Raw genomic sequence first — 27,828 nt, forward strand, 5'->3', positions numbered from 1 at the left:
TATTTTAACAGTATTTGCAAATGAATTCAAATCCTTCAACAAAATTGCAGTCATCTAATTTCTTTATTCCTGTTACGATTTTGAGGGTACTTACTGTATCTCTAGCTCTAGAATTATTGGTGAGCCTTTGAGATTCCTGGCACAGTTTTATGTCTGGCAGATCCTGAGGAAGGCCTAGCCATCATTGCAGACCGATCCCATATCCTGCATCAGTCTTTTGAACAGTTGCCTTCAGGAAGATGTGTTCGCTCTCCACAGTGCAAGGCAAATAAAAGGAAATGTAGCTTTGTTCCAGAGGCCATCAGGCTTGCAAACAATGAATGTAAAGACATTTTATCACTATGATCTCTATTGGATAGAGACCCTCTATCTAAATGTGCATGTACTTTAATATCTTCTTATATATTGTACACTGTTCCTTTCAGTCGCTTCTATGGCCCATTGGCTGTTTTTACCTATAAGGCTTTACATGGCTTGGCACCTCAATACCTGTCTGAACTTTTATCGCCCTACTCCCCACCTCGCAACCTCCGCTCTTCAAATTCTGCCCTCCTTACTGTCCCCCCAGCCCGTCTACATTGTATGGGCGACAGGGCCTTCTCCTGTTATGCCCCCAAGCTCTGGAACTGTTTGCCCAAGGATATTAGAGAGTTACCTTCTCTAAACTCCTTCAAATCCAGACTCAAAACCTTCTTCTTCAGAAAAGCCTTTACTTAACTGGTTCCATTCTTCACCCCTCTGCTCTTCTTAGTACCACCTTCCACGGTCTCCTCTATTGTTATTGTTGTATTGTTGTAATTATAATTGTGTCCTATCTTGTGAAATCTTCTTATTTATTGTTGTAGTCTTCTTATTTATTGTTATTGTCATCCTGTAAAGCGCTTTGAGAAGCCACCTTTAAAGGCGCTATATAAAATAAAGTTTATTATTATTATTATTATTATTATTATCTATGTACTGTTTATACTTTTTTTTTCTCAGCAATGTTTTTTTTTTTGTCATGTGTTGCATGTTGCACTGCTTGCTGCTTAAATGGGATGAATAAAATATTTTGAATTGAATTGATGCCTCTGTTCTGTCCAGACCTCCTTGCAAAAAATGTCACCCTGTCCCCTGATATGATTGTAATGATGCATCCCAGGAGCCGGTCCAAGAAAAACATGGATTCTGGTCAGCTATTGTGTTTTCCATGATACACAAAATGGAATCTCAGAAAATATGGTTAGTCCATTACATTTTTAGCTGTCACACCGTAAGGTGACGTTAGTAAGAAGAAAAAGTTTAAAAAATCACAGACTTCTATGATTTTTTATGATCTTGTGAGGAATACGACCCTATTGCTCAGCATTCCAATCTAAGTGTTTCTCTGGCTCACATGGGCTCTGAAAATCAAATAATATTTATTTAGTATTCAACATGTCATTGCTTAAGCACATGAAAACGTCTTCAAATAACTCAATCTCTCAATCTTTCTCATAAGCACAAATTCACGACTTGGGGAGTCAAACGCGAATGGAAACCCACATACATACTGGTTAGAAACATACAGTGTAAGCCATAATGATTGCTAGCTTTTTATTTATTGCAGTTTTTTTATACCTCTGTGTCAGTGCCTCAGGTTAGACCAGAGGTACTGGGTGGGTTACGAAATACTGCTGCTGACTGTCCAGAGGGACTTCTGTCCATATCTGAAGTGTCCAGCTCCTGGTGCCGTTACAGTGGGGCTTGTCTCTTGCAGAGCAGAGAGAGAGAGAGGCTCCCAGGTCCCACAGCTCGAGTTCTTCATTTCCCTGGACGTAGGGCAGAGCTCGTGGAGTGGACCTGGAGAACAAACACACACACCATCAACTTAATAATGAGGTGTGTGAAGCACGGCAACATCTGGTAAAATCTATCAGTGCAGCACGGAATGACATTGACCTCAATTAGCATCAATCAGCACAGAACTTGTTTCTATCCTTTCTGGCACAGGAGCTTAAACTATGGACAATCCATCTTGTACAAATCTTGATGATTCAACATTAACTGATATGTAATTTTTTTAGCACAAACCCCTCCACATGGCCCTTTGCCTTACGTGATGAATAGTTCCTGTTTCAAAGCACTTTCTGTTCACTTAAAGTACAAATCGTACATTGTCATTTTTGTTATTTCTTGTGGAGCTCAGTATTTAATGCTGGAAAGGAAATTCATTATTTGAATTGTTTGAAATTAATCAATTGACAGTGGTGGATTTTTTTGGATTATGGTTTTAGGATTGTGTATCTATTAAGTAAAATATCCCTATTTTAGCTACATTATTTCTTAGTTATGCAATGTGCGGTGTTCACCAGTGACTGTGCTGTATATGCTATTGTATGAAAAACATTTACATACAGTACCTGATGAAGCCGATTTTATCTTGACATGATGTAATAAAGATATGGCTGAAAATAAATATTTTATGTTGAAATATTGTGATATCTCCATTAATGGCTGGTTTTTATAAACACTTGGTAGTATAAAGCAGAATGTTGACCATGAAGCTAAATTTTCAGAACAAGATTAAACTGAATACTCAAGACCCCATCAATTTTTGCAGTTGCTGGCAATCAATACCTTATAGGCTCAGACGATCTGTGGGTGACTTGCTTACACATTTGGACTGACTGCTGCTCTGAGGGTTTAGGAACAAGCAGACTGGGAGGGCTGGACTCTAAAAATTGTAAATAGTTATACAGCCAGCAGCACTAACATTAACAGCAAGCATTCGCCCCACAAAACACACACAGGCAGTTGGCTTGACTTGCTATCAATCATTTGCAGATGACTGTGGTAACTTAACAGTAACAGTGCCCACCTGTTGTTTAGAAATGTACTACATACTGTAGATGACACTGCCATTAACTGCTGAAATATACTACTGGAGCCCCTTACTTGTCACAGAATCTAGGCAGCAGATGTTACATTTGTTTGTACATAAAATGGAAGTGTGTGATGCCTACTGGATATTTTATCCACCACCTAAGAGTACTTTATATTAAAATATTAACATTTGTGTGCTCTGTATTTTTAAAATATAAATATGTATTTAAAATATAGTTCAGGCGGGTAGCTGCGTCAGCATGCGTAGGCCGCAAAGGCACAAGTAATAGGTTTATTCCATGCTGAAAAAAAGAAGAAAGAAAACACAACGTTTCGGCCGTGGAGCCTTCTTAAGGTGTGAGAAAGACTTACTGTCTTGCTGCCTTGTCTTTCTCACACCTGAAGAAGGCTCCACGGCTGAAACATTGTGTTTTCTTTCTTCTTTTTTACAGCATGGAATAAACCTATTACTTGTTCCTATTTAAAATATATTCATACGTATTTCCCATGACTGGTGAGACAACTGCTATCATTATTATCTTTTTACCTCAACACTCAAGATTTAGAGCCATTACCTTCATGTATATTAGTCACACAGAACTTGCTCTTGGATATCCTGTTATCTAGCAACTTTGGTAGCAGCCTTGGAGTGTTTTCATCAGAGTACTCTTGACAGCCAGTATTTGAGTTTGCATCTCTTTGAGACCTGAAATAAAATACATTGATAGTATATCTGTGTTATATTTTCCCAAGTATGCTTAATGTGATTTTACACAATAGCACAAAAATATCTACTAGATTAGAACTCTTTTTATAAATACATTTCATAGATCCTGCCTTGTGCCCACTGCTTGTCGGTTCCCCCAAGACCTTGAACTGGATGAAGGGATTTGAAAACTGATGGATATTTAGTAAAAAAAATCTGAGCATCGTTTCCTAGAGATATTGTTTTACTTTTTCTGAAGAAAGAAAAGGTTTTAATTTGCAAAATGAAAAAAGGAAATTTCTACTTGCTTATATGATCTCTTTAAAACTTCAAAAATGTTAAAAGAATGTGAAAAATGATATACTTGACAAGGCTGTTCAAACTATCTTGCACATTTGGTTTATTGTAGCTATTGATCTATTAATAAATCCAGATATTTCTCAAGAGTCTGAGCGAAAAGAGACACAGGTATTGTGTTAAATCTATGGCCCAGTGTGCCTTAGAAAGTAGTACATTGCTAATTATTGAATTACTTTTGATTATTGAAGGTCCAGTTTTGATGGAAATGTTGTTTTCGCAAGTCTTTGTGGGAGTATCTTAAAACCACAATACAGATCACAATTAAAACTATTAAATATTAAATATGCTCTAGCAATACAGACATCATTCCACCTGCTTAATCTTTTTAGTCTTACTTATGTGACACAATGATGAATTTATTTCAATCACAGTCCAATATAAATAGGAGGTAAATACAGAGGTCCCATTTGAATCTGAATTGACTACACTAATTGGTAAAGGTACATCCTTTGGGGAAAAAGCAGAAAATTATGAATGATTTTAAATTACAAAGTACAAAGTTGCAGAAAGTCCCAATTAACACTGAACACTCCATGCTATATACATTCCTTATTCTTAATAAATACCTTTTTGCCTGTTTGCCTGGTCTATGGCACTGCTCTTTCTTCAGACTGTAGGAATTTCTCCATATTAGTGACGGGTGTTTTCTGCTGTGATTCAGGGGTGGCAATTCATGCCGGTTATTCAGAGGATCTTTCGTCTGTGAAAGGAATACTATTATTATTTCTTAGCATCCTGCTACTACTCTAGAAAGAGCCAAATCATTTATTTATATATATATAAGAATAAAGAAACAAAACCTTTCATGCGATACAAAACCGCATTTGAAATCAATGACATTTTGGAAAAATCTCATTTTTATTTCCCTACGCTAGTTTAGATAGAACACATGCACAAGCTTCAAAATAATTTCTTCCTTTCCATTCCAAATTCGAACTTCTTGCTGAAGGTACATCACTGTAACACCTGCTTCGAGACGCTTTTGATGAGATATTGCATTGGGCCACTGTTCCCCTTCATGTCAGTGAGGTCAGGGAGAGGATTATTGACAATTATCAGAAACATCTTGTCCTGGTTTGTTTCTGAGATCCTGTGCATCTGTGCGAGATTGTTCCTGTAGTGACCAATTCTTCCATCAAGATTCTGCAACAATTGGTTGAACCTCCGTTTCTCTAATAACTGCAGAAAAGGAGGCATAAAGGAAAAATGATTTACATGTAGGTACACTTCTTGTAGGTGTTCAAATCATTTTTGCCAATGGCCACTGCCTCCAACAGTAACGAAAAGTACTTTCTTGGATTTCACATACGGAAGGAATTGTGCCTACTTTTGCATCTGATGGAAGTTTAGATTCCAATTGCATCAGTTTCAGTTTCGACTGTTCCCTCAAAATTTTCCAGGTCTCCTCAGAATTTAAAGCTGTTTAGGAAAGATTAGAAACCTTTGCTAATAAAAAGAAGAAAAGGGGAAAATAACACATCTAGCTCAACATGCATTTGTCCCTTTACGTAATTACGTTGTTTTTTCGTCTTACGTTAAGACGAAAGGCAAAAAGACTAGATAATATGAATCCTATAACAAGCTACCTCTATCACTTAAACAAGCAGAAATGAGACAGTGTCCTATCATTGATAACACGATAACCATTGTTGTGAAGGACTCAAACTGAGGAGTCCTTAACAACAGTGGTTTACATGTCGATAAGTCCCCCTCTTAGAAACTACCGCTGCTCTTAAGAAGTACTGTACAAGGACCCTCTGAGGACACACCGCCACCCTTCTCCCTCAGCCGGTGACGACATCACGATGCTCTGAAGACGCCACGATGGCAATGACCTCGCTACAGATACAAACCTCTCCACGACGAAGGACTGGGAAAAGGCTAATGCACATTAACTGGGACTAATAAAGACAATTTTTCACAATAGACACATTTAAACTAATTTAAATTTAACGTTGGTTAAACAAAAACTAGATGTAAAATCTCGAATCTCGTGTATATTGCCAATAGATGAAAATACGAAAAGGTCGAGCTCTGCTAAGAACGAAATTGTCATCCACAATTGACACCGTGAATGGAGCGTGATCATACTGTAAGGTCTGTAGCTCAGAACTGTAACTTAAAGTTAGAAGTTGATTTTTGTGCAAGCACGTTTATGCTTCTTTCTTTAATGTCCGCGACCGATGAGGGGCTTGTAATCTTCTCTGTCGCCGAATGTTAAGCCTGGTACAATTCTGTCTCGACGCTTACCCCTTGCTTTTTCATATATCATCCGTGCTCTAGGGGATATCTTCTCCTCCGAAATAATGGGCTGTAGATAAGATTCAGCTAAAGTTTTTCCAAAATACCTGCAAAAGAGCATATAGTTTGAAAACAACCACCGTTCTTGATGTTAACATAAAATCCCTCCACAAAAAAAACTGTATGGATTGTTTGTACTTTAATTGTAATTACTGTGATAGATTAATAAAATGTTAATATCGGAAATAAGCACCGGAAACGTTTTCTAATTATGTACATTTTTTTATAACAGCCCCATATTGTGCGTGTCATTTTTAGGAGAATATATATACAACATGTTCCCATTGAATTAAATATATGAAAAAAGTTATTAAGACTCGCCTCCTAAATTTGACAAAATCCAAGAACATAGTTTGTATGATCCATACCAGATCATGAAGAAGAAATCTTGACTGAATACATTAACAATTATGTCGTTATTATGTATTTAGTGTTATGACGACTTACCTTTAAGACATTGGATACATATAAAAAAGCTAAATATAAACTTCGTTTGTATTTATACCATATATCTTTACTAACTATATTAGCAAATTATAGAATGCTACATAAGATGATATCACCCTAATAACAATAGAGCTTATTGTGATCTTTTTTTACTTGGCAGTCATTAAAAAAAATGTCTTATTTTCACGAATATTTTCTAAAACATAAGAACATAAACATGAGAAATTAGAGTAGGACATTCGGCTGTTCCAGCTCGGTTGATATCTAATAAACCCGAGGTTCTCTGCTGTTTCTTTAAAGAAGCCAGGCTTTCAGTTTAATCATATGGCTTGTTAGCTTCATATATAGCCTCATCTGCAATTTCCCTCACGGGATCAATAAAGTATCTATCATATAATCCAAATACTTTTGTGAAATGAAATGCCTCCTGCTCTTAGTTTTACATTAGATGAATGTAATGTCAAATGTAAATTTACATTTGAAATTCAGTTTAAAAATTCCATTCCTTACACATTCTATGGATTTATAAAGGAAGAAAATAAGTTTGGAAAAAATCCGGAAATTCCCTTTATGTGTTAAGATACAGTTAGAAGTTACATTAAGTTACATTACAGTTCAACAAGAAGTTTAGACATCAAGTGTCGGCAGATACAACAGACCTTACGAATCAAACTACCTCATTATCCATGTCTTCAACCCCAAAATACGTCAATATCGATACCGTAACACAGGTCTCGGTTCTGTGCTGGTGGCGTTGCGAATGACAATTTGGAAACTTTTACACGGAGTCTCATTGCCCGTTTCATTACAGTGGGACAACGTTTCATCATTTAAAACAAAGCTATAAGAAACTCTTGCGACCTCATTTCAATAACGATTTATAGGATGAACCTTTTTTGCGAGTAACAGAACAACCTGAAACTGTAAGAGGGGAAGGAAAGACATTTGAAGAGAAGTTTCAAGTGATCCCAATTGACAGGAAAGAGCGCCACCTACTGGTTAAATGACTTGACTGCCTGCAGTCCCTGTTTTTGGAAGACCCGGACTACAGATTATAAATTTGTGTACTGATTTATTTTTGACTAGCGTTGTTGCACACAGTATTATACAATAGTCAAGGCTGTATAAAATCGCATTTTAAAATTTGATTTACGGGTATTTAGAATCAGCCTGCATTGTTGCAATTGGATTCCAGCCTCCTTCTTCCACTTCGTACAGAGATATTAGAGTGAATAAATTCTGTCGTTGAATAACTCTTCCAACGTCTTCAAACAGGGATGTAATTAATTTGCCCCCCCCCCCCCCAAATAGCACCTCTTTGCTGCTTCAACGTCAGTGTGCTGTGCCTCTAGAAACCGACTAGATCGGTTTTCCAGGTACTGTTTGGATGCTTTTACCAAATCTGAGAAAATACAAGTGTAACAGCTCATAGGACCTTGTATATTGAAACTTTTATAGTAAAATAACATTTCTAAAATTTAAAATATCCGTAGATTTGTTAGAATTATACGCTGCACCAGTACATGACTGAAAATGTTGCTTATATCAGGAATGAATCACACGTTTACCTGCTGGTCCATTTACTCAGCATTACCTGTGAAGTGCGCGTATATACTGCGGCACGTCCGCCCCAGGTTCTGGGACAGACGGACCTGTTTCTTCACAGAGCAGATCCCCATTAGCCTCATGGATAGGTTGGAGCCGAGTGGTCTTAATTTGAGGAGAAAAACGTGGCTGAGGTTCAGACGCAGTGCTTTTCCATCTTGCCCCACTGCTTTCACTTTGATCTCCATTTTCGATGAATTCCCGAGAACCGGGGATTTGGCCTAAAAAAGTAAATATTAATTTACGGGAACTCTCAACAATAATGAGTTAAACGACAGCGCCTGCAGCATCATATTTTCTCAATCCGAGAAAACCTAATTTAGGAGATAATGAAAACGCCAGAAACACTACCTTGTAAGATGTTATCTTCCAGGGTTCTGATAGAATCTGTATTGTGACTGATAAAAATTGATAAAAGGTAGATTGATAATATTTATACTGTAATACAATAGAACCATTCACAGGTAAATAGCGCATACAGAATCATAAAGATAAGGTTCAGATTATAGAGAATATGCACACCTGATCTAAAGTATATGATTATATAATAGCTCCAAAAACGTCTCACCAGTGACTGCTCCCTCAATGGCCATCTGTCGTTCGTCAGCTTTTTAACACATTTGAACACATCCAACATGAAATGAAAACTGTGGTGAATTTAAAAAGTCCCTAAAGTGCTTTTATTGTGAAGATGACCTCCTTTCTTTCAGATGCTTTTTATAAAAATCTTTATAACAGAGCCCTCAAATGTAGTCATCAATTCATAATTTGGTGTGAAAACAAGGAACTGAAGTAATTTGCAAATATCCCCATCATGGAAAGACCAAAAGATCTTTTTAAAAGACGTGTGTATAGCAGGCCTGTGTTATTAAGGTACTGTAAACATCTCAGCATGGCAACACAGTGTGGATGAAAGACTCACCCTAGACAACACAGCAACACGTAACAGAGAAGCACAATGACAGTCTTCAATTGATTTTGGGAAGAGGTCCATAGATATGGAGTTATATCAATCATTGTGTGGAGCCAAATTGTAGATTTTAGTGTAAGAAGCCCTGAATCAGAAGATCTCAGATTACATGTTGGGCTGTACTCCACCAATCAATCCCTTTGGGTAACCTGGAGTTAGAATATTCAGTGCTTTATATGTGAGTGGGAGAACCTAAAAGTCTACTTTTATTTCACAGGGAGCAAAGTTAATGTACATAATAATATACTGAACATTATTATTATTAGTTACATATTATATAAGCACATACTGCAGATGATGTTTAGGGAAAGTACAAATACTGGAAGATGCACTCTCCTTCAACATTGAGGTGCAGTAAGAAAAAGCAAGAAATACACAGACTTCAAAGACTGAGAGAGAAAGAAGAGTCTGTTGACTGTAAATGTCAAAGTTCAAAACGTTGGACTGGTTAATGAATGCAAAAATCAGTGATAAATTTAGAACGCTGAGAATACAGCTAAGAGTGGTGTTGCTTAGGGCAAAACAGGGCAATCGTGGCATTGTGTAGCCTATTATTTCTTCTTCAAGACAAGTTGAACCAAAGAAGTGCAAAGCAGATTAGATTACAGGTCAGACCAGTGACCATAAAACTGTAAATGGATTCTTCTTACCACACCTACAAACACGCCAGAACTAATGACTTCCTGGCAACCAAAATCAAAGCATTTATCAAAGATCCCTCGGTTGCTTCTGTGGCACCGGTTTATAATCTTGCAGAATCATTACCAAGGTTATTATTTGGACTCCTGGTAGTGCTAACAAAGGTGTGTGAAGCCTGGATTTGAAAAGGTCACTTATTTCTAACAAAGATTTTACTTGTGGCCAGAATGTACACATACAATGTGCAGACGAAGTAGAGAGACTGGAATTCAAACTTTGAAGTTAAGCTGCTTCACAATATTTTAATAACTTTGGTATCAGCATGTATCTAATCTTCTATTATCTTATATTCTCTTGCAGCTTTATGTGGTGGTGGTGTGGTGGTTAGTGCTGCCAAGTTACAGATGCAGGTCCCCAAGTTAAATTCTCATCTGGGGCACAGTCTGTGTAGAGTTTGCATGTTGCCTTAGAGTTTATGGGGGTATAATATGGATTCCCACTACACCTCAAAAACATGATGGTAGGTTAATTGCCTGTACTAAACAGCCCGTGAGGTACAGGAATGGGGCCTTTCTCATTAATCTTTCTTGTTCATTATTTTGATATTCTTTCTTTAAAGAATGCCTTTCCGAGATCATAGAGGAGGTTTTGATGCCCTCTTCAAACAGACTTCCAGTGCTTTCCGTGTACTTAACACCAGGTTTGTGTATTACGGTCATAAAAAAAACATCTCCCACATCACCTGCAATTCTAGAAGGACCATGGCAACAAGCAGCATGACTCACTGTGAAAGTATTCATTTCAGTTTTTCATCCAAGACACTTTTATGCTATGTCACATTAAACAAAAGTGCTCCAGACCATTCATAGCCACTCTAAAATTAAATTAACATCACTCCTAAAGATTAAATCTTCATACAATATTGACAATATGTGAAGGTAAGATATTTCTGAATCTTAAAAATAACATCGTAATATCCATGAGTTATACATGTTGATTTAAAAACTATTTGGAAAATGTAAATGGCAGGTTTATATTTTACATTTGTTCCAAGTCTTCAGTTTTTGTTAAACACTGATTGGCTCCTAAAAGCTTATTTTTTCAAAACAAAAATATTTCTTGTTGTCTTGTCTCTGGTATGACCTGTGGATAGTATTTTTATTTCTACAATTAAAATGACAAATCAAAATCCCAGAAGAGATGCTCATTGTGCTGTAACGGAACACCTTTCATTCAGTTGTCAAAACTGTTAAATCAGAAAGTTCAGCACACACAGTGTCTAAATATAAATAGGTTCTCTTCTGGATGAGAGGTGCTATCGGCATGGTTTGTATATTTTCCCCGTGTTTGCCTGGGTTTTCTTCCACAGACCAAAGTCAGACTTGCAGGTTAATTGGCAGTGATCCAAGCATGTGCCTTTGATGGACTGGTGTCCCAGCCAGGGTGTGTCCTACCTTGTGCCCGCTGCTTGCTGGGACAGGCTTTGACTCCCTTGAGACCGTAAGTAGGATGAAGCACTTAGAAATGGATCGACAATAGAATGAATTTATATATAATTTATCTTGTGTGACACATCTGAGGATTAGAGTGCTGCAGCAAGCAAACTATGTTGATCTGGGTCTCAGGAACATCACAAATGCAGCCATAAGGTACAAAACAAGTGCACTTCATATACAGTGTGGGAACTAATGCAAAACAAATGCCTAGCTCTACTTTAAGCTGCCAACTATATTTATTCAGGATCCCTCACTGTACGCACTGGGCAGCTAAGCTGCTTACAACCTTCACAAAAGAAACTTTTTAAAATTCAGTCTCCCCTTCCCAAAAACCACCCATGTCCCTCAGTCCCAGCTCCACAAAGGATGTGTCCTTTTCCCCACACGGAGTCCTCTCCGCTTCAGGAAGCCCCAGCTTACTAGTTTTAAATGATTACCTAATGAATTGTCTTTAAGAAACTGGTCAGGTGACTGAGGGTGACAAAACGTTCCATACAGATTTCTGGGGAATGTAGTTCAGGCCAGAGCTACCATCTTTCCCGATTCTGCCATCTTCATGCTTGCCTACATAATTCTAAAATGATTATACTGTAATCACAATAATATTGGAAACAGAAAATTTTGCAATGATGTGTCTAACAGTAAAGCCGTATTTGTCAGAACTGAATTCCAAAAAACAAGGAGGGTTCCCTTCATTCTCACCTAACAAAAACAACGGAACCCTGCAGAACAATATAGTCTTTGGAGATTTCCTGGTTCTTTGGGATATAAAAGGAGGTAACACAGAGAAGACATTCAGTTGTTGCAGGCATCATGATGGTTAAGGTCAGAAAATTAGTGGACGACTGCAGGCCATTCACCTCATCAAGTTGAGGCCTGACTATAAAAGACAAGCAGAATGCACAACAAGTAGAATCTCCCCCTTTCCAATGTAAACATATCATAGTTATGATATGATATGTAGTCTCCACTGTTAAGAAAATTAAAGCTACTGGTATAATGCCAATCGTGCCAGGAGAAGGACTCAAGAGTATCTTGATTCCTTCTGCTTTGAGATAAGGGGTTCAGGAGGCAAGCCTACCAAAGGCAAAGACTTAAGATCTCCAAAACAAAAGAGGATTTTCAGGACAAAGTCTCAAAAAGTACTGATGACTTTCACTTGTTTGAATGCATCTGTAATCAGGTTGCAAGGAATAAGCATCAGAGGATGAAGTAGAAAAAGGAGAAGTTTCCAAACTACATCTGAATGACCACAATATATTATGGTCAAATGAATCAAAAATTGAGTTTTTCCACATGGTTAGGGTTATGTTTGGTGTACAAGAGGTGAAACTTGTGAGAAAATACTAATGCCCTCCGAGAAAAATGGCAGGGAGTCTATTATGTTTTGGGATTGGATCCAAGTTCTGGAGCCCTTGTTAAGATAGGAAGAATCAACAACCACACCTAAATATTTTGGCCAACCACCTGGTAGAAGACGTGGATTAATCAGAGGCAGAGGTGACCTAAGTCACCTATTAAATTTCCTTGGCAAAACATCTACAGCATTGCATAGCTTCAGGACATCCTGTGCAATATGATATAACTGCACTTTCTGAAATCTTTTGATAAAGTGCTACTTGAAACATTAATCCTGAGGCAGAAAGTTGCAAAAATTCAAGGACGTGTTTGCATATGGCTAAGAGCTGCTCAAGCTGCAGAAAACAGATTATTAACTCAGTCAAGTTATAAGTGAGGTACCACAGGGGCCAGTGTTAGGACCACTGCTCTTGCTTACTTATATGAATGATATCGACCTCATGTTTAGTCCTTCAAATTTACAAATAATAAATTCATAAAATAATAAAACAGATGAAGCTACAAAAATGTTTTTTTACAAAATGTTTTTGCAAAGAGCGTTTTAACAATCTAACACAGAAGCTTGTAATGATAAAAGATGGCTATTATTATTTCCCCCATTGTGCCAGTAGCTCTGCAAAAGTCAATGCATTCTTTCATAAAGTGTCTGTGACCTTCAAGTATATTGTAAATGAAACTTACAGAATAAATAATAGGCAGAATTTTCAAAACACCATTGAAGTAAAAATTACTTACCCCATACTGTATGTCATTTTAACACTTTAGCTACTGCTTGTTATATGCCATCTACTTTAGAGCTGGATAAATAATAGTGAGTTTGGATTCATTCTGCCAATGAAAGATAAAGATCTTCATCTGAAAAATCATTAAAGAGTCATTAAATCTTCTCTTATCAATTTTACACCATATAGCTTTATTAGGATTATAGTTAATTAAAATAGCTCTTGGCAATTGGATCAACGTGCTTGTTTCTTATGCCTACAGAGTAACAAAGGATGGCTATTATTTTTCTGCACTAAACACAATCTCGGCTCATTATGCCATTATAAACCCACATGTAGCTGGCAGCAGCTCCACTACTGCATGAATAAAGTCTGATGAAAAGCCACTTTTCCAAAGAACCTACAAAAACATCTCCTATTGTCTTCGTGAGAAAATGTAAGAGAGTTATACTTCTTTGAGTTCATTGCTTTCATTTAACAATAAATGGAGAGAACACATAAAATGAAGTAGCATGTTTTTAACTTTTTACATAGAGATTTTGTTTAAACCACTGTACGATAGAAGCATGCAAGACCCAGTCAGTCAGCTAAGCCTTACTGTGTATGCATGGGGCTAATTCACAATTAAGTAATGAAAAGTAAGAAGAAAAACATTTCAGGCTTTTTCAGGTGTGTCTGTAACCAAAAACACTGATTTTTTCTTATTATTTTGCAGATTGGAATTAAAATCCGACTGGAATTAACATCCAAAATGATGCATTTCAACCTGCACACTGCTGCAGCCCCCCTTTCTAACTGCTATGAAAACAGTTTGTACTTGGAATATGCACCTTTTGAACAGATTCATTGTTAAGAAAGCTCAAACTGAGAAAACTGCTTGATCCTTTCAGCAGTAACGCAAAGGAAAATAGTGGAAGGCAGATGGGAAATGTATTCATGTGACTATCTGATAAAAACAAAGCCATTCTTACAGAATTGGAAATGAACATTTTTTCTTTTGTAACTATAATATTACACAAATTAAACACAGCTGGAAGTGAATACATTGATCTGTAGGTTTCATTCTGAGCTTATTCTTAAGAAGGTTTGGAGTTACTATAATTCAAAAGTTGAGGTACAAGAAAAAAGTATTTAAATAGGAAATTCCATATATGTAAAAACTATAGATTTACGTGCACTATATATTCACATACAAATACTTGAAGAAGCTTATTTTACACACAGATCATATGCAATTGTGTATTCACGAACTATGATATGTTTACTTTTTTATGTTTTCAGAGGGTATGAGCGGGCATTTCAGAAGCTTAGCATGGCTAGATTCATTTGCACAAAGAAAACAGGAAACTTATCTAATCAAACATTACAAGTAGCCTTTTATCAGGTTCGAAATGTTCTCATCTAGGAGGAAAATTTACAGAGGTGGCAGAAATTTAGGCCTTACAGAATTCTGAAGGGAAGCATGTGTGAAGTTGAAGTGAGATGTTTGCAGGTATGAGATGAATTATAAAGCAGGAAAGAATTTTTCAGTTTACATTCAACTTCAAAGCCAGACTTAAACCTGTTATGTTTGTAAATCAATGCATAGCATAGTAATTGATTGATTATCAAATATATCAACTCAATGTAAACATCAATAATCCATTTAGCAGTTGCTATTAAAACGAAACCCTTAGGTTGAAATATACTGGTACATTTCAGAGTCTTCATTGTAAACCCAGATTTCAAGCAGATGAATTTATCCCCTGTCATTATAACCGATTTCAAATGGTGCTAGAAAACATTGTGGACTCTGAACACCAGAGGAAATCAGTCATCCTTCAAAAGGGGTGAAACTGGGGAAAAAAGAAGGAGGAAGTGCCTACAAGAAGAAGTGCCTTTTAAACAGATTACTTTAGATAAAGAATACTGAAGAAGAGTATTGTCCTCGCCTTAGTTGATACATAACATTAAGCAAATACTACATTTAAATTCTCACCACTATCTGTCCAAGTGGTTTATATTCTGCTCTATATGACAAACATTTTAACACGTTGGGTGTTATTTGAAACGAAACCCTCTGACTGTTGTGAAGAATGCGCCAGATTCAGGGGCTTTGCAGCCGGTCTGATGGTAAAAACACAGCAGTAACTTTCAAAGGCATACCTTGGCAAAGAGACCCATTTATTGTATCAGTTCTAGCACTGCCTTGGAGGAACAGTGTGTTCTGGTTAATGATCTGCTCAGGGTCATCACAGAGCTATAAACAATCCCTCCTAGTGTGAAGCCCTTGTGGGTGTCAGCAGATAAACATTTCCTTCTTTTCAAGAATCAAACAACTGAAAAATAGTGGATACTTTTTAATGACATGACGATACAAAACTCCAAAGAATATAACATATAAAGATCTATCCATTTGGGTAATGCCAGCAACATTCCACACACCGTACAGCATTTGCCAAATCCAGATATTTTTGCTAAAATTAAAATCATAGGATTTAGGAAGGCAAGACTGTTCAGCACAAATATTTGGGATTTAACAAAGTGCATCTGCAATGACAAATGGAGCACGCTAAGAAGACTGAAAAACATCTGTGCACACTTTGATCACACAGCTGCTATTCTTTCTCCAAGAACACTGATTTCAAATGGTGCTAGACACTGGGAACATAAATCTAAACCACCATATGAAACCAGCTTCCTGGGGAAGATCACCAAATGACGAAGAGGAGCATGGGAAGAATGCTGGCATTTAAGATGTCTGTCAGATCATTACAGCTTTCTGGATCTAAAGGGACAAGAACAGATTTTGTTAATGTTTACAAAAACAGAAGAAAAATAAAACAGAGAAAATAATGATTATGAAATCGTATTAAATTGTCTTAAAATGAAAGACACTTTTATATATTTCAACAAAGGCTAAGTCTTATATGATGGTGCATTTTTTCAAATGAACTAAGCCTGTGCGTGATACAGAACAACATTCCTTTAAGGTAACAATAGTCTATTTTAATAAGCCCCTTTATGCTTATAATGTTATGTAATATTACTATAGGGATGCAGTGATCTATACGGCCATTTTCAGTAACCACACTGTTGTAAGAAACAGGTGCATTTAACTCTGGTGCTCTGAAGACACCGCGCTACCCGCTACACAAAAATGCCACAAACATGTCATACAAATTAATAATATCTGAAATGCATCCATTTCTCCATCTGTCTGGGAGTGCACAAAACAACTGATGTACTGATCCTAAAGTACTAATAATCACATTCAATAGCCTTATTTGGTCACGAAATGGTGGGTTGCCCACAGAGCTTTGTATAGGGAGTGATTAAGTTAAAAAGATCAGTGTATCTTTTAAAAACAGTAATAACTAAAACAAAATGCATATACTATAAGCCAAACAGCTATTAGAGATAAAGTATTATTTAACTCTTTATGATGGTTTTACCTAATCTAATAAGGTTATATTGCAATATCATTACATTTTAATTGTATTCCACTGAAAGTCTATCATGGATGGCCATGGTTTAATATATGATTGTTACATATAAGATTCTAGTTTTTGTTTTGTTGTGATTGTAGTTATCCTTATCCTTGTGAAGACCATAGCTCGCTACCTTCAGCAGGAAGAGCCCCAGTCTTGTGATTAAAAAGAGTGTTGTGGGGAATTTTTCTTTCCTGTGTTTGAGAGCAGTAGTGGGGGACCTTGAACAAGACCTTGTAGAGATACAGGGGCTGCTGGCTTTCTTTCCAGAGTTTCAAATTACTTTATGGAACCGATACTTTGCGCAAGTGAACAAACGAAGCACTGGTTCCGGGTCTGAAACCTGATTAAACTGTTGATTAAATTTCATACTTACGCAGCCAGCAGCACTCCGGGACCAGAACTGGCCTCCACTGAGTGAGAGGAACTTTCCTGCTTCTTTAGGTCAAACTGCAGAAAGGAAAGGGTTAAAATCTTGACCACAGTGTGGCACTCAGAGCTCTTCCTAAGCAGGTAGGCTGAAATGGAGGGAGAGTTCCAGGTTCTTCTCTTCCCATCCCCTTTTGTACTAAGTGTGCCACTGGCTGCAGATATCTCCTCTTGTTTTGAACTTTTTCTTAAATATCCTGACATGATTTGACAGGTTATTAGAGCTACTTCCAGTGCTGATTGATATTTCCTCACTGTTGCACTACACAAGGACAGTTTGTCTGTGTAAAACAGCATGCTGTAATTGGAAAAAAAAAACTTAAAAAAAACTGTTCCGGTTTGTTGACATCTAGATGTTACTTTAGAACTTGGAGAAAAAAAGTGCTCTTCAAGAACACCGTAACGCAAATAAACGCCCGAGAAAACATTTTCATTTACCATATGGTAGAGAATTTATTTTCACATGATGTTACTGAGCTTTATGGCTTTTTTATTCAATGCGAAAGTATTACAACTCTAATGCACATTGAAACATAAAAAAAACAAAATCATCCTGTCACTTCACAAGGCCACAAAATGTGGATCCTTGGTTTATACATATCTTTCAATTCCTAGGAGCACAAAGCTGTGTGGGAAATATCCAACTCTGTAACACTCACTGAATACATGCAGATTTTATTCAAAAAGTACTTACCAGATTTCCAATACTGAGCTTTTTTAAGATTCATTACTGCCTTTATTTTCAGGAACCTAAAAAAGAGAAAAAAGTGACAGTGTACTTAAGCTGTACATGAACGTACAGTGTGTCCTCTGGCAACTACAATCCATGTAAACACTACCTACAAGATAGATCTCTATGGACACAAAGTACACTATATTTGCCACATGACTGACATTCCTTCTTTTGAGAGCTAGCTAACAGAGCTGTTAAGTAAGGTGTGTTCTTATTACAATGGGAGGAAACAATTATACAATTGCACTGTAAACACCATTCCTATTCATAGTTTTTTTATTTTTACCTTTGGCACTTTAAAATATCAGGTTAATGTAGTAATAAATACAATCAAGAAATACAGTGTATAAAACCACACATTTTAAAAAGACAATCACAGGTGACAGTAACCCGTTTTTAATACTACTGCTCCAAACACATTTCTGATTTTTCAAACAAAAAAAAGTAACCTTAGCAAAGAAACACTTTCGCAGATGTGTTGAATTCATTATTATTTTTTACATTCCAGATTCAAAAAGCAGAATTTCTAAACCCTCTCAATTTACGCGAGGTACTGCAATGCATGCTGCTCTGCATCTCACCGGGATCTAATCACAGTCCTTGCTAATGCCACACTATGCTACTTCACAGCTCTCAGAAAACAGGAAAATCCAATTCTGCTCAGGTTCCTAAAAGGAGTTTATCGATTACATCCCTAAAACCTGTAGTTAATACACGTCAAACGCAGGGAGTATTGTATAGGGTCCTGGAAATCCTAAGATCGGAAACTATTCCAATAGCTTGGATAAAAGGCAGTGATTCCACACTGAGGGCCTAGTTCAGCAGTTCATTCCACCATTCATTTAGAGGTACAGTCATAAGCTGAAAAAAAACCCGGACTTTCCAGGGTGAAGACCAAACTAGTCTTCAGCTTCTCTGAAGACAGTCCAGGTAACAAGTTCATACTTTGATTTTAGTGTCTTGTTCATTGCTTACAAAAAGAGAAACTGCTTAAATAATAATCACATTTTTATTACTATCAAGTTACTTATCAAATGGATAAGTGCAATTGGAAAGCTATTTGTATGTTTCTGCATTCCATGAATTGGTTATGTGGAGAAAACAATTGCCTGGCAAACATAAGTCTTGAAAAGTCTTAAGTGGTACATCCTAGTGATACGTTTCCAGGTGAAGAATGGAACAGACCAAATGAAAATTCAAAATACAAAGATTTCTCTTCTCTCTTCACTTATTGGCCCACAATCAAAAACAACCATCTTCAGACAATGTGGTCCCTTTAATAGCCTTTTCTTTAAAACAAAATGCACACAACAAGTAAAATAAGTAAAAAAAATCAAGAGCAAACTACCACTTACATAATTTAATATTTTCTTTTAATACTGCAAGAAAAAACACTGCATCACAGTTAATTCCTGACAAAACAGCACCACCTGAGTATACTTTATAATGTAAAATATTAAGAAGACATTAGGAGTGCTTTCAAATCATAAATAATTGCTCTGTATAGCAAAGGAAGAATGCTTTTAGGGCTCTCGGAGAATGAAGACCGATAAAGTGTCTTCATATTTTACATCCTGTACTTTAAGCCTGCATACAACTAAGCTATAAAATATAAAGTACTTGATAAATCATTTTTGACTATCCAACGTGATACACATGCGTAAGGCATAATTATACTTTACCATAATTCTCTGTGTTGTTGAGTGGTGTTCTCGAAAGTTTAATATTATACTTAGCTTTAATGGCTACATTCAATATTGTTGTTTTTGATGGGTCATATTTTTACAAATAGATAAAATAACTGCAAGAAGCAACACATAATGAGGGAAGAAAATTTTAGAAGAGCAGGTATAAAAGCTTTGATAATTTTATCCTTTTTTGAAAAGAATGGAAACAGCAGATCATATTTCACTTCCTACTGTATGTACATCTCTCTCAGAAGGGCCCTGTTCTTCAGGCATATAGTTTGACTGAATGTACTAAACAAAAAAAAGTCCTATTCTTATCTTGTAAAGAACAGACAATTGTCATACCAATAATAGTATTTCTCAAATTTCTCTGTAAACAAATAAATTTAAGTAGTGACTTGAATTATTAACCTATAGTTCTTTTTGCATTGTTTTAGACCATAGCTGTGAATCTAAAACTGAACAACAGAGGGAGTTAGTGGTTTTCGTAAACAGCTGCTTTGGTCAGAACAAGATTCAGAGGCTTACATGACTTAAAATAACACACCTTAACCTGGGGGAGTATATACTCTGCATGCATCATTAAAAAAAATAAAACTTAAAAAAAATTATATATCTGTACAATCCATCATGTTTTAATACATATAGTGCAGAGCAGAACCCCAAGTCAGTAAGACTTTCTTTTTCTCCTCCTAAAAATGACAGGGCAGGCTGGAGGTCTCATATACAGCAAGATTCATGTCTGTTTGTTGCCCATCTGTGTTAAGCAAGTGATCGAATACAGACCACCATGTTTTATGAAAAAATGTATCCTGTTTTTTGTTAGTTACTGGTCTAAGAACAAAAAAAGACTTGAAAATTATTTTTAACAAAAAAGCACATCTGAACTTACCACATGCTGTAGATCCACTGTTTACACCAATCTTCACAGAACAACTACTAAATACTTTCTGTAACTAGGCAATCTTCTGATGAACTTGACCATTCGCTAAAAAAATCAAGAATCGGTCTCCCTGATCCAGGCCTTTACATGCGTAAGGACTCAAGAAGACAAAAACTGAAAGGTAGCTCTACTATTATAAAGTGAATGGTCTCTCCAGAAAATACTGAAAACAACAATGAAATATGAAAAAGTTTCAAAAGATCATCCGAAAAGTGCCTGCCCCCTTGATTCTGAGAAGACTATTCACAATTTAAGAGTTCAACATCAATTTCTTTGCTGGTTGCATGAGAGGAAAATCCCTTTTGATGATGGTGTTTGTTAACATGACTGATCTCTAGATGAACAGGAACAAACCATTAGTTGTCTGAAACAGAGATCTCTTACACCCCCTGTCTCCTTGTTCTTAGTTTGGCAACTACATGGGACTTTTTCTTCCTCAAAATGAAACCATAAATTTCTTCATTCTTAATTAAATCACATTTATAGTCAATTAAGTAGGACTGTACCTACAAGGGTTTCTTTAACAATAGCAGCACAGTAAAGTTTAAGATTTTTTTTGGGGGGGGGGTCTGTTGTGGGCTCCCTGTTTTGTGTTACAGGAATTTCTTTAAATCAGCAAAACACACATTGTAAAACTAACCAAAGAATTTTGTGTCAAGATATAGTTCAGTAACCTGATAACTTGCTTAACAATTTGTCAAATTTCATTGCTTATGAAAAAACAGACCTGTTCGAATCGCACCACCCTGTCCCTTAACATTTGCCTTACAGCTCTGTACAGTTGGTGCACAACAGGAATGAGACGTAGATCAAAATCTTTGTTTAAGATCACATAATGGAAAAGCTACATTCTCACATTACTCTAAGAGTACTAACTGGACAATACTTTGCATCCATCCATTTTCTAATCGCTTCTTTTAATGCAGGGCCCTGGGGAGGCCAGAGCCAATCCTGGTAAAGAACAGGCACAAGGCAGTACGCCCTGGAGTGGATACGGACACAAACACAGACACAAACGCACCCACACCAGGGCCATATTTCCCAGAAGCCAACGAACCTCACAGTACGTTTTTGGACTGTGGGAGGAAACCCAAGTAAACACAGGGAAAATATGGAAACTCCACGTAGGTAGCACCCTAGCAACTCAACCCGGAGACCCAGTGCTGTGAGGCAGCAATGCTAACCACTGCACCACCCAAACTGGACAACACCTTTTAGGTTAATTAGTTTTAAGTAATCTTTGAGACATTCCATTACATGGAGATCTAAAGCAGGATGTGCAGACTTTGCCATTATCAAGGATTCTTATCACACAGGACCTTCAAATAAGGCACCTCAGCATTTGATGATCTAAAACCTCATACACTTTTTAGATCTTCAGTGCTGGTAAATATACATCTCTGACAGCATCAAAATTAGTTTTAAGCCCATAAAGGGGCAGGTAAAAGGGCTTCGCACTAAATGCAAACCATCAATTGCAGTCTAGTTTTAAATTTGTAAGGTGCAGCAATGCAGTGATCAATGACCGCCCGTCCATCGTCAGCAAGCCACTTGTTCCTTGTAAGGCTCATGACAAACTGGACCCTATACCAGAAGAACAGGCCAGAAGGTGGCACTACATTTATGGGAAACCAGAGTATTGCAGGCCACGCACAGGCGGGAACAATTTACAGACACCAATTAACCTAGCCAGCATATCTTCGGAAGCTGCAAGAAACCCAAAAACGTGAAGAAAAGAAGATGGGGAGAACATGCAATTTCCACCCAGTCTGGTATCAAACCCAGAACCACAAAAACAGTGATGCACAAAGTGAACTGCTATGTCATCATGCCATTGGTGGTTATGACCAATGAAATGGAAATAAATGGATTCCAAACACTATCTTTTCAGAATAAGAATACTAAGCATTATTAACATAGTTCAACCTTTGAAGCTTTCTATAAATCTGGAACACTAATTGTTTTTTTAACCCCTTGTATCTCTGGGAATTCTTCAAGCATGAAAGAGTAATGGTTGCACTAATTGTTTTTTACAGGTTAACACTATCAATAATTGTTTTCGTTCAGATAATGTGAATGGATATTGAAACAGGGCAAGATGATATTGAAGAAGGCTTTGTGCTTTTGAAATCAGCCTGTCAGCTACGACATGAAATACAGAAAAGGGATGAAATCAATATCAGCACTAAACTGCAGGAAGCTCCGATGAAGCTGATTACACAGGACACGTATGTCTTCCTTTTCGTGGTTAATAACAATCACAAGAAACCCAAGTGTTTGTCTAACAGGGACATGGAGAATTATTGCAAAAAATATTAAATACCTCCTGATGACGACTGCCCATACACACAGTGCATAGAATTGTGTTCGTTATACTGGTTTAATTTGTACCTATTCTCTAAGAAGACAGTTCACGCTACATGGATAGTTTTAAGTTGATTGTTTGGCACTACAATTCCAAATTTAAAGATCTCAGCTCACTAATCTGATCTCTGTTTACCAGGGGAAATACAAAATCACTCGGATTCTCATGCAACCCAGAAAAAACATTTTGTTAAGATAACATGCTGCAAGATGTTTCAAATACATGTTGCATATATTTAAAGATATTTATGGTGGATATTTTTAGTGTATGAAATACTTTAAAGCTCATGGGGATAATCTATGTAAATAATTTTAAACTTGTAATATTTTTGTATCCAAGTTTTTTAAACATATTTGTGCATTAGAATGTTTTTTACAGCTTATTTGCCTGTTCCTAAAAACGTAAACGTCAGTGTAATGTCACTTAAGGAATACTGATTCATTCTTGTGGAGAATAATTCATTTTGATGATAAATTTCAACAGCCAGCTAAGGGAAACTATGTTAAGCACAACCCTGGAGAGATCTTTGGGCGAATATCTTGGTATTTATTTTAAGCAAGCTCCAATAAGTTTTAATGTAGACTGAAAAAGGTGTAAAGAGTACATACAATGTCCTGCCTATTATATGTTTAGATGTATATAATGTATAATGTATGTATAATGTACCTCCAGCCACCTTATTTACTGTATCTCTTGCAGTAAATGCCCAGCCATGTACATTGGAGAAACAGGAAGAAGATTCGGAGTCCGCTTCAGAGAACATGTTAGGGCTGTGAAGATTAAAGATCTCTCCAAGCCCATTGTTTCTCATTTCACCTCTGACGGCCATGACCACTCTAATCTCTCCGTCTGTGTTCTCAAAGACGGTTTTCCAAACTCATACATCAGAAAGACTACAGAAACCAAAATTATCCTGCAGCTAGGATCACACCTTCCCCCTTCTCTTAACGACAGACTACTTTTCTTCTAAATTTTCTCCATTCATTGGAGGTTTCATTTCACACCTCTCTACACCTATTCTGACTTCACACCTCTTGATTGGCCTCTTTCTGTCCCCTGCTCCCGCCTCTCACTCCTCCTCTCTCCCAGCCTTTCTTCTCTTGCTACATTACCTTCGCCTACTGCCTTGTCTTTCTCACACCTGAAGAAGGCTCCACGGCCGAAACGTTGTGTTTCTTTTCTTCCGTTTTCAGCATGGAATAAACCTTTACTTGTCCCTTTGTAGACATGTTTAGGTTAACACTGCCACAAAAAGAGGTACTGCATCCTATAAACATTAATCATGTATAAAAAATACTTGTCATACCTAACTACATTCATTCAGATACACTTCTGTTCACTAAACATTAAAGAGAAGTAATGGCAAAGGGGAAGAATATCTGTGCTGCTCAGAGTCAAATACTGTACAAGCAGATTATTAATAAGGGTGCAAGGGTGGAACACAAAGAGCATGGCACAAACATTTCATGTAACGCACTGACTTCTATACTCTAACATGTCATCATAAGTGACTTGTACAGACCCAATTTAAATGTTTTTAGGAAACAGATGATTCGGGACCCCTGCCCAGATTTGGTTTTGGGTACAGGTTTCCCCTGGATCAGAAGTTCCAATTTCATTTAGAAAAAGATTCTGTAGCGAATTCAATTTCCAGACATTCATATTTTATTTCTGCGCTTTATATTAATATATTTTGAAATAATGCTAAACCAAACTGCTTGCTTCTGACTCCTAAAGAAATGGCTCAAATAACTTTGAGGTTTATTCCAAGGTTTAGTTCACTGCAGACAACATTAAACTAAATTGAATTTCAAATCATTGTCCCTGGCAATGACCTCAAGGTGACTGAATGTATTACTCTTCTGAAGGGCAATATATTAATACCCTAAAGAGCTGGCTCTGTGAACCATTACAAAGTACTGCATTACTGCTCCCAGCTTGTACAATGCTATTACTGAGTGAACAACATAAATGGGAAAAATGACAATCATAAAAACTTATTTAATTTCAATGTACTTCAAATTCAGTATTTAAGTATAAATAATTATTTGAAATGGTAAAATTAAGTGGATAAATACACTGTTTTTCAATAGGATAAATGACTGTCAATATTCTTTCAATAAGGAGTTCACTTCTCCAAATTATGCTTAAGGAATAACACTGATCAAACAATAAAAAGGGAGACAAAACTCTAATAGACAGACCAAGAGATACCAAATCTGAGCACTCTAATTCACAATACTATAATGTGTAACTTAAATTTTACAAACTGTACTCAACAGTGTCAACTCCAGGATGAAAAGCACTGTGTACGTCAATTTAAAAATGTCCTGTGAGATATTCATCATGGAAACTGTTTAAGTGACTCATAAAATGCAAACATCTCAGAACTCTTATTCTTAATCATCTTTAACACACAACCATCTTAAGCTTTGGGACCTCAGTCTTGAAGTTATTGGAAGATGGGGGCAATATGAATACATTCTGTCAGGTTTAATTAATTCTGAGTTTATAACACTAAAATAATGAATCAGAAGGACACGGTGCAAAATGTTGATTTAAATTCAAACAAGGGGCAAGATAACAATGTTTGATGACAATAGCTGTAGCCCTGGATGACAATTTAACAGATTTAGATCATAACAGCCATTTCATATTAGGCCTATATATTAAGAGCCCAGCGGAGTGTGAGAAAATATTTTGGATCACCAGCGTCATGCAGATAATTTTTACTCAAACTAAAACCTATTTTCTCTTTTGTACAATAATCCTGTAATTTGCAGTACACCGAAGGAGCGAGGTTAATATGGTACAGACACTACTGTACATGAACTTCACTCTATATAGATGCACAGAGAAATACCATATATCACACCGAGAGACAAAGGTAGTATAGAAAATAAGTGAGTTGAGATCTTTTTAAATATTCATCATGTGTGTCTATAGTATATGAATCATACTGATGGTCATACACCAAAGTAGCAATTTAGATGGCTCCAACCAGAAGAATACAAAAACACAGGTTCATTTGTTCCAACACATTCCCCTCACACTCTGTAAATTTCTGCAACTGGTGATTAATCGATCAGCCTAGGTTCTGGCTAATTCTGTTTTATCCTCCTTATCTTGTTTCTCCACCTCTGATCCTCTAGAGGACAAAACACATTTTCTTAAGAGTGCTCTTTTATCTACCCTTGACACCTTTGCCCCTCTAAAAACTCGTACCATCTCCTTTTCTCGCTCCGCCCCCTGGTACACTGACCATCTGCGATCTATGAAGGCAGTCTCCCGGAAACTTGAGTGTAGGTGGAGTCTTTCTGGCCTAAACATACATTATCAGGCTTGGAAAGATTATTTGTCTGAATATAAGGAAATGCTAGAGTCTGCTAGATCCACCTACTTCTCTCACATCATTGAAAATAACCACAACAACCCCAGACATCTTTTCTCCACCATCAACAGACTGCCTCCACTACATTACCTCCCTCATCCCAACTTTACAACATGTTTTTAGAGTTCTTTAGCTCCAAGATCGACGACATCCAGCATCACATTCTCTCCACAGAAGCATGTCATGTCCACACCTCCTCCCTGCTTATCTAACGTTACTGGTTCCCTTCTTTCTAACTTCTCTCTTCTTGGCTCTGTATCCCTCAGTAAACTAGTTTCACACATGAAATTCACCACCTCTATATTAGATCCCGTTCCCACCATTTTATTTCAGTCCTGTTTCACTTCTCTCTGCCCCATTGTCCTCAATATAATAAATGAATCCTTGAGCACTGGTGTTGTACCAATGGTCCTCAAAACTGCTGCCACTACCCCCATGTCAAAAAAGCCTAACATGGCTCTGGACAATCTAAACAATTTTTGCCCCATCTCCAACTTACCCTTTCTTGCAAAAATTCTAGAATGTGCTGTCTCATTTCAATTACATAACCACCTCATTGTAAATAACCTTTTCGAACCCCTCCAATCTGGCTTCCGTCAACTTCACAGCACAGAAACTGCCCTGGTCAAAGTTACTAACGATGTTCTAATAGCTTCTGATTCTGGCTCTCTCTCTATCCTCATTCTTCTTGATCTCAGTGCTGCTTTCTACACTGTTGACCATGACAACGTTCTCGTCTTGAGACTGTCTTTGGAGTTTCTGTCACTGCTCTCAAATGGTTCAAGTCTTACCTCACTGATCGCTGTCACTTTGTCTCTCTTGGCGGATTTAGGTCTGGAATTGGACTCGTTAAGTTTGGTGTTCCTCAGGGCTTGATACTGGGACCCCTACTTTTCAGCATTTACATGTTTTCACTTGGTCAGCTTTTAAGATCAAATGGCCTCAACTATCATTTCTATGCCGATGATACTTAAATATATATCCATACCAAACCTGACACTGATGTGGCTGTCTCTATTCTATCAAATTGCATCTCTGACATAAAAATGGGGGTGACTCAAAATTTCCTTCATCTTAACTGTGACAAGACTGAAGATGGTACTGTACTTGAGCTTCAGTCTAAATTGAAAAACCTTGGGGTGCAAAGGAACAAGTAATAGGTTTATTCCATGCTGAAAAGAGAAGAAAGAAAACACAACGTTTCAGCCGTGGAGCCTTCTTCATGTGTGATATGTGGTTAACGAAGTACCACTTAGCTACCTGTAATTCATGTGGCCGTTTACATAACTAACAACAACAACAACAACAATAATAATAAACAATAAACAATTAACTTTATTTTATTTTTAAAGAAGGTTTT

General features: G+C 37.0%; 1 protein-coding gene across 1 annotated transcript in view; it reads right to left on the minus strand.

Moving 5' to 3' along the window:
* Positions 1–1,642: 1,642 nt before the first annotated feature.
* The window catches only part of LOC148829756 (uncharacterized), a 114,596-nt gene continuing 88,410 nt past the window's right edge, over positions 1,643–27,828 (minus strand). The window contains exons 3-10 of the mRNA XM_088922608.1: positions 18,043–18,098; positions 8,253–8,484; positions 6,161–6,258; positions 5,238–5,329; positions 4,877–5,089; positions 4,477–4,610; positions 3,420–3,550; positions 1,643–1,821 (exon numbers count right to left, since the gene is read on the minus strand). Of these exons, the coding sequence (XP_088778734.1) occupies positions 1,643–1,821; positions 3,420–3,550; positions 4,477–4,610; positions 4,877–5,089; positions 5,238–5,329; positions 6,161–6,258; positions 8,253–8,484; positions 18,043–18,076 (1,113 nt within the window). The 5' untranslated portion in view covers positions 18,077–18,098. The remainder of the gene's footprint in view (positions 1,822–3,419; positions 3,551–4,476; positions 4,611–4,876; positions 5,090–5,237; positions 5,330–6,160; positions 6,259–8,252; positions 8,485–18,042; positions 18,099–27,828) is intronic.

The sequence above is a fragment of the Atractosteus spatula genome, chromosome 8 (assembly GCF_055471065.1).
Source record: "Atractosteus spatula isolate fAtrSpa1 chromosome 8, fAtrSpa1.hap1, whole genome shotgun sequence".
Lineage (NCBI taxonomy): Eukaryota > Metazoa > Chordata > Actinopteri > Semionotiformes > Lepisosteidae > Atractosteus > Atractosteus spatula.